This window comes from Podarcis pityusensis (assembly GCF_964106645.2).
Source record: "Podarcis pityusensis genome assembly, chromosome: 8".
Taxonomy (NCBI): Eukaryota; Metazoa; Chordata; class Lepidosauria; order Squamata; family Lacertidae; genus Podarcis; species Podarcis pityusensis.
Window position 1 is genome coordinate 4,229,810 of NC_138033.1, and position 13,792 is coordinate 4,243,601.

Genomic DNA, 13,792 nt, shown 5'->3' on the forward strand with positions numbered 1-13,792 from the left:
AGGTGGCCAAAGTATTGGAGCCTCAGCTTCAGGATCTGTCCTTCCAGTGAGCACTCAGGGCTGATTTCCTTAAGGATGGAGAGGTTTGATCTTCTTGCAGTCCATGGGACTCTCAAGAGTCTCCTCCAGCACCAGAATTCAAAAGCATTGATTCTTCGGCAATCAGCCTTCTTTATGGTCCAGCTCTCACTTCCATACATCACTACTGGGAAAAGTTCTGAGAAATTATTGAGAGATCTGACGTCCTTTGAGCAGTTCTCCCATAGCGCTGCACATCTTACGAGCATTAAGCATTACAACTACGAATTCCCATGGCATCTCAAAGGCAAACAGGTTCATTATGTGTTATTTGCAATTGGCCGGTCTACGTATGCTTTGCACACAATGTGCTTCTGCAGAATGGCAATGGAACGTGTGCCAACTCTATGTCAAGTTCGTGATGCGTCTAGTGATGTTTCACAACAGCAGTAATTGCTAATAAGCGATGACACAATCACCCAAACATTGCTAAGTCAATCAATAGCTGTAGTAGTACACAGGGAACCATTATCTCAATTTAAGCCTGAGGCGATAGAATCGAACATCCATAAAGGTTGCAATTCAGCAGTTTGATGCTAGAGTCTCTTCCTGGAAATCAAGAACTGCCACGCTGAGGTCAGCAACAGAGGGTTGTCCTGGGAGGAGGCAAGGTTTTTCAGATACCGCCATTTCCGATGTCAGATTTGTGTGCATTTATTCTGTTGTGCGAGAGACGCGGGTGGTGCTGTGGGTTAAACCACAGAGCCTAGGACTTGCCGATCAGAAGGTCGGCAGTTCAAATCCCCGCGACGGGGTGAGCTCCCGTTGCTCAGTCTCTGCTCCTGCCAACCTAGCAGTTCGAAAGCACATCAAAGTGCAAGTAGATAAATAAGTACCACTCCAGCGGGAAGGTAAACGGCATTTCCATGCGCTGCTCTGGTTCGCCAGAAGCGGCTTAGTCATGCTGGCCACATGACCCGGAAGCTGTAGGCCGGCTCCCTCGGCCAGTAAAGCGAGATGAGCGCCACAACCCCAGAGTCGGCCACGATTGGACCTAACGGTCAGGGCTCCCTTTACTTTTATTCTGTTGTGCAAAGACTGGCCTGCTGGCCCTAAGCAGAATACAGAATAGAAGCCCTGTGCTAGAAAGCCCTGAGCTAGAAAAAATAAAGGGAATGTGGAATGTCCTTTATGCATCTTAGGCTGGGTGAAGGGTCCTTGGAATCCTCAGAAGGTGGCAGATTTTCCTTCCTTGGAGGTTTTCAAAGAGAGGATGGATGGCTATCTGTCAGGGACTCTTTAGCTGTGGTGGGGAAGAGACAGAGATTTGATCCAAGCACCCCTTTATGACCTGGAACCTACAGCTACAGACCACAGCTCTCCTGATAACAAAGACTTTAAAACAGGGAGAGAGCAGGACCCTATCTCCACCACTGGTGGCACTGCACCAAGGTTAAGAAAGTCTGGCTACTAGTTTTCAAAGAAACCAGGAAGATCATTGGAAAGGAAGTTTCTCCTATACCCCCAACCTGCCCTTCAAAATCTGTTTAACGGGGAGCTTAAAGGGTTGATTTCGCACCTTCTTACTGCTACTGGAGCCATTATAGCTCGTTTCCGGAAACATCTGAAGCAGGTGGACCTGGCTGCTTTGTGCTTTAAAGGATGGGAGACGCCCCTGTTAGAAAAGTTAACACACCAGAGGACAGAGCAAAAAAAGAAAAAGAAAGTAGTTTTCTTCTAGTTTGGTGTGGATTTATTGCTCACGTTAATGACAAAAGGCATGGACAAGAAACCCCGGCCAAATGCAAATGAGCATGGTTAATTCTGTAAGAATTCACGATCAAACCTTGTGGTAGTTTTGTAGCTACACAATGCTTAGTTTTAGTCCTTTTGCTCTAGACTCCCCACCACACCTGATGGAAAAAGTCCTTTGTGCTCAGTTGAACCCCTCTTCATTTTTCCCCCACTCTCTTTGCGGAAGATCCCATGACTCTCTTCTGTATTTCGTTGCCTTGGTTTTAAAAATCCTTCAATAAAAAATATTTATTTTTAAAAATGGGGAGGGCGGGAAGGAAAAGGAGGTAAATCTCTGAAGCAGGAACCCCCACCCTTTCCAAACAAAGGGCATGTGCGGGAAATGTCTGCGAGGGGGTGCCAGACGAGCGAGTCCTGGGGGAGAGGGAGGGAGCAGAGCATGCCCTTTTGCCAGTTCCGGATTAGAAGACCCGCGATTTAGCCCTTTAAACCTCTCCCTTTGGGGCTCCCAGGCAACGGCAGAGCCTAGAAGGCGAACCCCCCAAAATCCACCATGTCTAAGTCCTGCTCCATCCCGTCGTAATCCAGGGGCGCCTCGTACTGCGGTTCGGAATCACAGGCCGACGGGTGGTATCCCAGCTCCTTGAAGTCCGGCGGGTGGGGGTCCTCAGGGGGTCCGGCTGTGGATGAGCTGACCATGTGACCCATGCTGGGACCAGCGGCGGCGCCCCCCACCAGGAGGCAGGCGGCCTTCACCCCTGTGTTGGGGGGCTTGGGGCCATGGCGGAGGCAGTGCGGGGAGCAGGTTTCGTGGCACAGGCTGGACCTGGGAACTGGAGAGAGAAGCAAAGGGCAAGGGGGGGGTGAGAGGGGATAACCAGCCTCATATAGCCATCATGCTTGAGTCTAGTTAGCACATGAAGGGGTTAACGCCATAGAGTAACCTGTCCTGCCAGGCTTTGCCTATGTCACTTCCTCTCACCTTGGGAGGAAATGGGCAACGAAGCCTTTTGTTGTACTCAGCATACATGTGGATTCGGCACGTGAGGAGCTCTGACCTGCTCCCTCCAGCTGCATGGCTTTAACCAGCCTCTTTCGTTCCAGACAAGGATGGAGTCTGAAACTCCAGCCTTTTCCTCCTATCCTGATAGTTTAGGAACTTTTACCGTTTTGTTACCAAGTAACGTTTTATTATGGAAGACAGGAGTGCCTGGCGTGCTCTGGTCCATGGGGTCACGAAGAGTCGGACATGACTAAACGACTAAACAACAACAACAACAAACGTTTTATTGCCTGTGCAACTTTTTATGACTGCTGTACGGAAAAGCACATGAATCTGACCTTTGAAGAGTTTTGTAAGTAAACCGTTTCATAGCTGACCAAACATGTGGTCTATCCGTGTACTAGGGAATACTAGGGAATACTTCGGGGTTCACTAGAAAACACATATTTTTAAAGGTTTTACAGCCAAATTTCCATGCTTTCTTATGCTGAATATTTTGTGACTGCTAGATCTCTGGAGAGGTTCTCTCACCAAAGATTTCTTGCCCCAGACCTTGGCATCTGCAAGGAGACTGTGAGACCCAGGAAAGAGGATTGGAGGAGAGTTAGCCTAGCTGGGCAGTTGTGGTGGATGGTTGTTGTGGTAGCACCCGGAAGGCTATACAGCCTGCCAGCAATGGGAAACCCCCGAGCAGGATCCGAGCCTTCTCCCCTTCTGTGGGAGCCCTCTCCCCTTCTGTGGTTTCCAGTGTGATAGGAATTTTAAATTCTTGGATATATAATAAATGTTCATAAATGTACCAACCAAGCACGTACATAGATCAGAACAGGAAGACCGACCTGAAACCATTTTTGATTCCCAAACTGACCAAATGTTTTCTCTGCAAGGTCAAAGGAAAATGGAAAAGCCTCCCCATTGCCTTTTCCTTAACAAATCCTGTCTTAAGGGTATGTCTGTGTATGAATAGGGTGAGCCTGTGACCTGGTTCAGGAACTAAGTATTTATCATTACAAAAAACTGGCCAGGCTCCCCAGGGTATCCAATCAAGTGAGCATTAACAGGTAACCTGTCAGACGAGATAAACAACGCACTCAGATTTCTGCTGTAGACCGCCTTTTCTGTGATGTAGGTATGATGTATCTGGGGTGGTGGTCTTGGGTTACACACTTTCCTTGATGTATGTATGATGTATGGAGGGGTGGTCTTGAGCTCCAGGGCAGGGAATTTAAAATGTCTATATAAGGGCGGGCACACCTTGCTTCTGGGTTCTCCTCCTTTCCTGCGTGAGAGGGGAGCACCTTGTTGCAACAGATCAATAAAGATCAAGCTTACTAGCCGCTTTGCTTCTCAATATTCTCTGGTTGGCCTCTGTTATTTTCTCCTACCGATAGGGAACCTATGTAAGGACTCTATATGGGCTATTGGAAACCCCATACGGAAAAAGGGCAGATTTTTGTTTACAACACCAGCAACTGGGATTCAGATGCGTTGCTGCCTCCAGATGTGGAGGTAGAACATAGCCATCCTGGCTAGTAGCCACTGATAGTCCTCTCCTCCATTAATTTGTCTTAATCCTCTTTTAAAGCCATCTGGTTTGGTAGCCATCAGTGCTTCCTGCAGCAGCGAGTTCCACAAGGAAATGGAGATATGGCTGGGCTGGCTGGGACATGTTGTCCCAAACATCTGGAAGGCACCAGTTTGGGGAATGTAGAGCATACCGGCTTCCTCTGTGTTCATTATGGTTGCCACCCTTCCAGCTAATCCTGTCTGATTGGTATCTGCCTTGCCCTGACCCAAGAGGGGATGTTAGAATTCCTGCTCCGCGATTGCAGTCATGGGATTGTTGTCTTTCACATGACGGTATATGTTTTGACTCCACAGAGTGGGAAGTGACGGAGACAGGATGCTTGTGTTACTGTGTTCCATGAAGTGGGACTATTGTCCTTTGTTCTTTTCCTCTTTTCTGTCTGATGCTAGAGAGGGAGCCATGTTGCAGTGCTCCGTGTGTGTTTATATGTAAATAAAGTAGATTAGCCAAAATGCTGAGTTTCTGAGGTCTGTCACGCGAACTGCGAAGACTCTGCGGATCCCTAAGTGTGCTGATGTCTGTTGGCATCGCTGTGATGTTCGGGCTGAAGCTCCCGAACGATTGACCAGGAGGGAGCGAACATGGCAGTTGGGCATGTGTCTCTACCAGGGTCCTACTTGAGAGTAGGCTGAGCTCCTGACAGGGATGCCCATATGTGGCCCACTGGTGCCCCACACAACCTCTGGAACCACTACCTTCTCGTCTCTCCGTGCTGGGGCTGGGAGACCCGCTGTCCCCAGCGCCTTTCCAGAAGCGTTTTCTCACCGGCGAGTTGATGTGGAGCTTGCAACTGGAGGGGGATCCCTGGGAGAAGCTCTGCAGAAAGAAGCCGAGAATCACAGTTGGAAGAACCCCAGAGAGTCATCTAGATCATGGGTAGGCAAACTAAGGCCCAGGGGCCGGATCTGGCCCAATCGCCGTCTAAATCCATGTTTTTACATGAGTAGAATGTGCCCTTTTATTTAAAATGCATCTCTGGGTTATTTGTGGGACATCGGAATGCGTTCATTTTTTTTCCTTCCAAAATATAGTCCGGCTATATATTTTGTGAATATATAGAATCAGCAAGACTTACAGCAGTAGTAAGAGGCCAATCAGAACAAAAACCGACAGAGGAGTGGACTCTTGGATGCCCCATAAGGGAAAAGGGCAATTTTTGTTTACAACAGTTTCCATTTCAAATCCTTACCTCTTTGACTTTTCTCAAGATGTTGAGCCACCGTCTGTGGAAAAAAGGAAAACAGGATTTTGTGTTATGGATGCCGTTGTGCCTCATCATGTACTCTGCCCCTGCAAGCATCACTCCGTTGACCCATCTGGCATCTTACGGTGCTGTAACTGCCTTGGCCTAAGGGTTAAGAGTGTTGGACCAGGACCTGGGAGAGACCAGGGTTCAAATTCCCCCACTCAGGGCTTAACCACACTTGATCTTTCAAGGCAGTCTGAGCTTTGAAGCTCAGTGTCAAAGCAGCCCCCCCTTTTTCGTTCTGGAACTTTCCTTGCGGTAATCTGCTCTTTAAAGCAGGCCAATGGCCAGCGGTGGAAAACCCAAATTGACATTTGCTCCAGTTGAGTCCGAAAGTGCAGGTTTCCATGGGGAAAGTTCTGGGGCAAAGCCAAGCAAATCAGACATACAGTGGTACCTCGGTTTACGAACTTAATCCGTTCCGGAAGTCCATTCTTAAACCGAAACTGTTCTTAAACCAAGCCGCGCTTTCCCTAATGAGGCCTCCCGCCGCTGGTGCCCTTCCACCGTTCGGATTCCGTTCTTAGACCGAGTTAAAGGTCTCAAACCGGGACACTACTTCCAGTTTTGCGGAGTTCGTAAACCGAATCGTTCGTAAACAGGGCTGTTCTTAAACCGAGGTACCCCTGTATATCCAAGCTAGAGCCTGGATAGCTCAGTTGGCTGGAGCGTGGTACCGATAACGGCAGGTTTGCAGGTTCGAAGCGGCTTATTCCTGCCTTGTGGGCGGTTGGAATGGATGATCCTTAAGGTCCTTTCCATCTCAACAGTTTTATGATCCTATGTCGCTTTTAAGCGCACACATGTGCCTGGGGCAAAAAGTCAGAGTGGTGAGCCCTCAGCCATTTTTTATATTGGCTGCATATGAAAATCAAGTTTTGATGTGAAAATGTGAGCAACATTGGTATGAATAAAATGCTTCTAGGCTCTGTGCCAACTTTACACCATGTATTTCATTACTATTTAAAACTGTCCTCCATATTTGTGATATAATAATAATAATAATAATAATAATAATAATAATAATTGCATAAAGGTGCAACGATAAGTAAAGGTAAAGGGACCCCTGACCATTAGGTCCATTCGTGGCCGACTCTGGGGTTGTGGCGCTCATCTTGCTTTACTGGCTGAGGGAGCCGGCGTACAGCTTCCGGGTCATGTGGCCAGCATGACTAAGCCGCTTCTGGCGAACCAAAGCAGCGCATGGAAATGCCGTTTACCTTCCCGCCGGAATGGTACCTCTGTGGTTTAACCCACAGCGCCACCCACGTCCCACTGGTTTGCTGAATGCATTCCTCCTTTTATCCCGTTTTATTTACCCCAGAATGTATGCATGCTCAAGTAGGAAATAGTTTCTTTGTAGTTAAAAGACTTTCTTCTGATGTTATTTTGTCTCACGTGGGGTTTTTGAAATGCTCAGAGGAAATCTTAAGAACACTGTGTAAAAATTTCTTTGGTGAATAAAACGACCTGGGCCGAGGGGTGGAGAGGATGATGATTATTGGCACCCCTCCCAGAGTCTTGCTGGTCAAGCCTTGTGTGTATTTTATTAATCAGAGTCCAATCCTTCCTTGCTTTGGGAACGCTACAGCTAAGTCACACGCAACACTATTATGCAATTGCATGGTGTGCAACAATGCTAGGAATGTTGGAAATCGCCTCCGCAAGTTATAGTGACGACGACTAACTTGGATGGCTTTGAAAGGGGACTGGATGAATTTGCGGAGACCCCTCATGAAGCCACAGTTCCCAGCGCCCGCCATAAACTACAGGAGGAGGGCAGGCCCACCTGCACACTTGGCCGTCAGGGGCGAGGAAGAGGAGGAACTTGCCGTCGCGGAGGCTCAGCCCCAGGCAGCTGTCCATCTGGGCCCCCAGAGGAAGGCGCGGCAGGTCGCAGATCTCGCTGCCCTCCAGAATGGCCTCGCAGCTGGTGCCCAGGGAGATGCCCAGCTCGGCCGGGGAGTCGGCATCCGGGCAGATGAGCAGGCTGCCGTCCAGCGAAACAACGATGAACTTCTCCTTCCACTGCTTGAAAAGGAAGCCTCCTGCAAAGGACCACTTGAGGTCAAGGTTGGCAAGGAGATAGAAGTCAGAAGCGTGAGAGCATTTGTTTTGGTTCAAGGCCAAGGAATCTCAGCCGACTAGCTTCAGAGGTGGAAGGTGTGACTTGCAGGCGGATATGAGCCCTGGGACCTTTCCATTGGCAACCCAATCTGGTTATAATAATAATATAATATAATAATTATTATTTATACCCCGCCCATCTGGCTGGGCTTCCCCAGCAATTCTGGGCAGCTTCCAACAAAATATTAAAATACAGTAATGCATCAAACATTAAAAGCTTCCCTAAACAGGGCTGCCTTCAGATGTCTTCTAAAAGTCTGGTAGTTGTTGTTCTCTTTGACATCTGGTGGGAGGCTGTTCCGCAGGGTGGGCGGCACCACCGAGAAGGCCCTCTGCCTGGTTCCCTGTAACTTGGCTTCTCGCAGGGAGGGAACTGCCAGAAGGTCCTTGGCGCTGGACCTCAGTGTCCAGGTAGAACGATGGGGGTGGAGACGCTCCTTCAGGTATACTGGACCAAGGCCGTTTAGGGCTTTCAAGGTCAGCACCAACACTTTGAATTGTGCTCGGAAACGTACTGGGAGCCAATGTAGGTCTTTCAGGACCGGTGTTATATGGTCTCAGTGGCCGCTCCCAGTCACCAGTCTGGCTGCTGCATTCTGGATTAGTTGTAGTTTCTGGGTCACCTTCGAAGGTAGCCCCACTAGAGCGCATTGTAGTAGTCCAAGTTGGAGATAACTAGAGCACGCACCACCTTGGCAAGACAGTCTGCGGGCAGGGAGGGTCTCATCCTGTGTATCAGATGCAGCGGGCAGACAGCTGCCCTGGATACAGAATGGACCTGGGTCTCCATGGACAGCTGTGAGTCCAGAATGATTCCCAGGCTGCGCACCTGGTCCTTCAGGGGCACAGTCACCCCATTCAGGACTAGGGAGTCCTCCACACCTGCCCCCCTCCTGTCCCTCAAAAACAGTACTTCTGTCTTGTCAGGATTCAACCTCAATCTTATAGAATGGGAGAGTTGGAAGGGACCTCCAAGGGTCATCCAGACCAACCCCCAGAACACCCTTGCCTCTTGGGGACTAGCAACCCCCTCTGCTCCCTTTTGGGCGGAAGTGGGGATTATGCCTCTCTTGCCCTCTCCTCCGCTGTTCATCAGGCTCTCTCATTACTGAGTGGACGGATGGCTCGTTTATCCCAGGGAGTAATTTGCTACTAAGGAGATTCCGTTTCCATCAATCTGTCGCAGGCTGACGACGGGACAAACATCATGCACAGCAACAAACAGATTAAAACAATGATTAAATTCTCTCGTGGGCGCTTTGGGATTAGGATTCAATCAAATGCTAGCGGCAATAATCCCAAAAGGCCGGGGCGGGGGGGGGGGGGGAAATGCAGTTTCATACCCTGCAACATTTATCCGATGAAAATAGGGATGTCCTATTCCATACTACTACTACTACTACAAATAATTTTATTATATATACCCCGCCCATCTGACTAGGTTGCCCCAGCCACTCTGGATGGCTTGCAACATATATAAAAACATAATAAAACATTAAACATTAAACAAAACCTCCCTATACAGTGGTACCTCGCAAGACGAATGCCTCGCAAGACAAAAAACTCGCTAGACGAAAGGGTTTTTTGTTTTTTGAGCTGCTTCGCAAGACGATTTTCCCTATGGGCTTGCTTCGCAAGACGGAAACGTCTTGCAAGTTTGTTTCCTTTTTCTTAACACCGTTAATACAGTTGCGACTTGACTTCGAGGAGCAACTCATAGAATGCGGTGTGGTAGCCTTTTTTGAGGTTTTTAAAGACTTTGGTGATTTTTGAAGCTTTTCCAAAACTTTCCCGACACCGTGCTTCGCAAGACGAAAAAAATCGCAAGACGACAAAACTCGCGGAACGAATTCATTTCGTCTTGCGAGGCACCACTGTACATTGCTGCCTTCAGATGTCATTTAAAAGTTGCAGACATACCCAAGGACAAAAGGAATATATTTTTGTATATAACCGCAGCCGCAAGAATACTTATGGCAAAATATTGGAAAACAGAAAAAGTACCACAATTGACAGAATGGCAAGTTAAGATTTGTGAGTTTGCCAAGATGGCAAAAAATGACTGCAGCAATCAGGGGCTGCTCCAATCAAAAATTCTATACAGATTGGGAATGCAGAGGTGAAGACATGAAGAAATATGGGGTTAAAGCAGAACTCTTAATAGGCAATTGTGTAAGGGTGAAAGAATTAATTATAATTTATAAGTTTTCATGTTATTTTATTTTGTTAAAGCAACTAGATAAAATATTATGTTGGGAAGATCTCACACAGGTGAAGGGAAGCAGTGGGGAGGAGGGGAGGGTTAGGTTGAATTTGGGAAATAAAATAATATATGGGACAGCAAAGGATATAATAGATTCTAATAGAATAGCAATATATTGTAACCAGAATAGAAGTTCAAAAGGGGAAGTAAATGTATTTTTAGTATTTTCACTATTGTAATAGTTATTACAATGTTCAGGGAAGTTCTTAATATTTAACGCTGTACTTTTTTTAACACTTGATTGGGAGCCGCCCAGAGTGGCTGGGGAGACTCAGCCAGATGGGCGGGGTATAAATAATAAATTATTATTATTATATTATTATTATAGTATTATTATTTCTGATTGGTAGAAGGCCATGTTAACTCAGACTTCTTTGTTTTGCTGTCTGTATAATTTTCTTCCAGTAGTGATGTATGGAAGTGAGAGCTGGACCATAAAGAAGGCTGATCGCCGAAGAATGGATGCTTTTGAATTCTGGTGCTGGAGGAGACTCTTGAGAGTCCCATGGACTGCAAGAAGATCAAACCTCTCCATTCTGAAGGAAATCAGCCCTGAGTGCTCACTGGAAGGACAGATCCTGAAGCTGAGGCTCCAAGACTTTGGCCACCTCATGAGAAGAGAAGACTCCCTGGAAAAGACCCTGATGTTGGGAAAGATGGAGGGCACAAGGAGAAGGGGACGACAGAGGACGAGATGGTGGGACAGTGTTCTCACCAAACTGCGGGAGGCAGTGGAAGACAGGAGTGCCTGGCGTGCTCTGGTCCAGGGGGATATCATAGAACGATAAAAAGCTTTGTTATTTCCTTTTGCAGGCCAGGAAGATTACCCAGCTGACCAGAGGAGCTGGGGCAACTCAGTCATATGGGCCGAGTACAAATAAGAAAATTATTATTGTTATTACTGTGCTAAATTTGGGCCTGGGGTACCCTCGTCATCAGGGTTTGGGGTGAGCTGATCCTTTTGCACAGCTGGGGGATCTGGTGCTTTGGGTTTAATCAACTAAATTATGCAATTAATTAATTAAAGCTCTAGGAGCAGATTTTTTAAAAATGTAATTTAAAAGCATCCTGATTGACCTAGAAAGTTGTGGTTTTTTCCCCTGCCTGGTGAAAAAAACTTTGCATTCATCTCCCCAAAATCCTGTGAGGAATGGGACACACAACGAAGGCAGAATCAGCCAGTTGCCTCCCTTGCCTGATGGAAGAAGATGCAAGACTGGTGGGATTATAAACAAATCATGACCCATGGTAGGGGTTTATTTATTTGTGCTGGGGCTCAATCCTGGCACTTGCTTCCATTCCAGCAGCAGGGATGAGTCCTGGGATGTATGAAAGAGGAGCCGTCCCTGCCTCTGAGCAGGTATAGAGTGTAAGTCGCTCTCACTGAGGATGAGAGGGAGTGTTCACTGCTTTCTAGAAATTTAGTACCTGCCACAATGCAAAATTAGCCCCCTGTTGGGTAGAAGCTGCCTAGCTGTGGATTTTTTAAAATAAAGATGAAATAACCCACAAAGTGTGGCTCACAGAAATTCAACAGGCACAGCTCATCACTATAACCATTCCGCTTCCCTCTCCCTGACAAGGCTGAAGGCAACCACCACCTGTTGAATTTCTGTCTGCATAGCTGCTGGCACAACGCAGGAGCTTGCTAGGAGGAAGGGGCTACTCCTTGATCCACTGACTTGTTTACACTTAGCCAGGACTTTAGAAATCCCTGGAGTCTGGGAATCTCAAACGGCAGATTCAAAGGGAAGGGATCTCTTTTTCTTAATCTCAGTTCTAATTTTAAATATTCCCCAAATGCTAAATCAACAAACCTACTTCCAGGGCTGAGCCTGAGCAGAAGTCTCCTCCAGGACTGAATCCCATAGCCTCATTGTTCCTTTGCTTGCTTGCTTTTGTATATTTATCTATTTAAAGAAATATCTGTATACCGCCCTCTCATGAAATATCACGGCCGGGACAACAATATACGGAACAAAACTCATTAACAGCAGTACAGAGCAAGCTTCAGAACGACCAGCTACTTGGGAACAACCACATATCTATCCTCTTCTTTCTTGCAAAACGCTGTATTTAGATGTCCCCACCCTCCAAAAAACACCCCCAGCTTTGATTAGAATTGAGAAAAAGAACAACCTTTACACATTTTAAGCTGGAGATTTTTAAGCAGCCTGAGCACCTGGCTTCTGGTTGAGAAGTCATTAACCTGTTGTTATGGAAAAGACACGATGAACTGCTAGGAAAGATGAATGGGCCCTTTGAACATGTGCAGAGAGCTGTTTTGTGCAACCCTGAGATCCTACACAGCCGGGATTAGGGAATGAAGCAGGCATCTTCTGGGGCAGAGAGGGTGCTACTTCCAGCTACTTTTGAGTCCCACTCCCCATAACCTTTGTCCCAGCGATTTCTCCGGGCTTGCATTTGCCTTTCCATATTCCTTAATCTAGACAGCATCTTAAAAAGCAGAGACATCACTTTGCCAACAAAGGTCCATATAGTTAAAGCTATGGCTTTCCCAGTAGTGATGTATGGAAGCGAGAGCTGGACCATAAAGAAGGCTGATCACTGAAGAATGGATGCTTTTGAATTCTGGTGCTGGAGGAGACTCTTGAGAGTCCCATGGACTGCAAGAAGATCAAACCTCTCCATTCTGAAGGAAATCAGCCCTGAGTGCTCACTGGAAGGACAGATCCTGAAGCTGAGGCTCCAAGACTTTGGCCACCTCCTGATAAGAGAAGACTCCCTGGAAAAGACCCTGATTTTGGGAAAGATGGAGGGCACAAGGAGAAGGGGACGACAGAGGACGAGATGGTGGGACAGTGTTCTCGAAGCTACCAGCATGAGTTTGACCAAACTGCGGGAGGCAGTGGAAGACAGGAGTGCCTGGCGTGCGCTGGTCCATGGGGTCATGAAGAGTCGGACACGACTAAACGACTAAACAACAGCAACATCCCTTAATCTAGAAAGGGACTCTGCTAGCAACTGAAAAGTCCCACCAATTTGCATACCCACACATACACGTTTATACACAAATACAGGTTTTTGAGCCAATTAAGCTGGGAAGTGGCTGTGGGTGCCTCCTGCATAGCTGTCAACTTTCCCCTTTTCTTGCGAGGAATCCTATTCGGAATACGGGAATAAAAAAAGGGAAACGTTGACAGCTATGGCCTAGTGGTTAGAGCCAGCCCCTCACTCTCAGCCTAACCTCCCTCACAGGACTGTCGTGAGGATGAAATGGGGAGAGGGAAAAGTATGCAAGCCACCTTGAGGTCTTTTGCAAAACGCTCAGCACCCCTGCAAGCAAAAGTGGTTTCTTTCTTTAAAAAGCATTTTTAAAAAGAGGGGGTGCGGGAAGAGCAGGAGACCTAGGCAACAACAACAACAACAACATGGATTCTTGTTCCCACCCCGCCCCCCCAACAAGATGCCAGGGGCAGAATGGTGCCAGGGTCGTGGGGGGGGGGGAGTTGGGGTAACTCACCATATTTGCGGAGGTAGCCCCGATGGATCCCCGTGGGGATCTCCGTGTCGCTGCTCATCCCTCCGGGAGCCACCCATCAGAGGGCAGCGTGGCGAGGAGGGGGCTGGCACAGGCAGGCAGAGGCTCTGAAAACAAGCCGATGCTGCTCTGATCGTCTAATCCCCGAGCATCCCTGAAGCAGCATCCCTCTCAGCCAATCAGAGCCCAGCTGGGAGCAGCCTCTTCACCTATCCACGGAAGGCAGGCTGTGGGTATGGAGGGTGGCCTCCCAGTTCACCCAGTTGGGCCACTGGCTGGATTCTCCCTGG

General features: G+C 47.8%; 1 protein-coding gene across 3 annotated transcripts; it reads right to left on the reverse strand.

The window, feature by feature from the left end:
- Window positions 1-1,433: 1,433 nt before the first annotated feature.
- LOC308484372 (uncharacterized protein) lies at window positions 1,434-13,784 on the reverse strand. 3 transcript variants are annotated; one of them, XM_081019275.1, is made up of 5 exons: window positions 13,485-13,784; window positions 7,400-7,658; window positions 5,554-5,587; window positions 5,060-5,180; window positions 1,434-2,606 (listed from the first exon to the last, which is right to left on the reverse strand). In XM_081019275.1, the coding sequence occupies exons 1-5, from the start codon at window positions 13,540-13,542 to the stop codon at window positions 2,299-2,301; spliced, it is 780 nt and encodes a 259-aa protein (XP_080875401.1). In that variant the 5' UTR covers window positions 13,543-13,784; the 3' UTR covers window positions 1,434-2,298. The 3 variants fall into 3 exon arrangements, with proteins under 3 accessions (XP_080875401.1, XP_080875402.1, XP_080875403.1); XM_081019276.1 differs by having other exon boundaries at window positions 7,400-7,671; XM_081019277.1 differs by lacking the exon at window positions 13,485-13,784 and adding an exon at window positions 12,140-12,381.
- Between the last annotated feature and the right edge of the window lie 8 nt (window positions 13,785-13,792).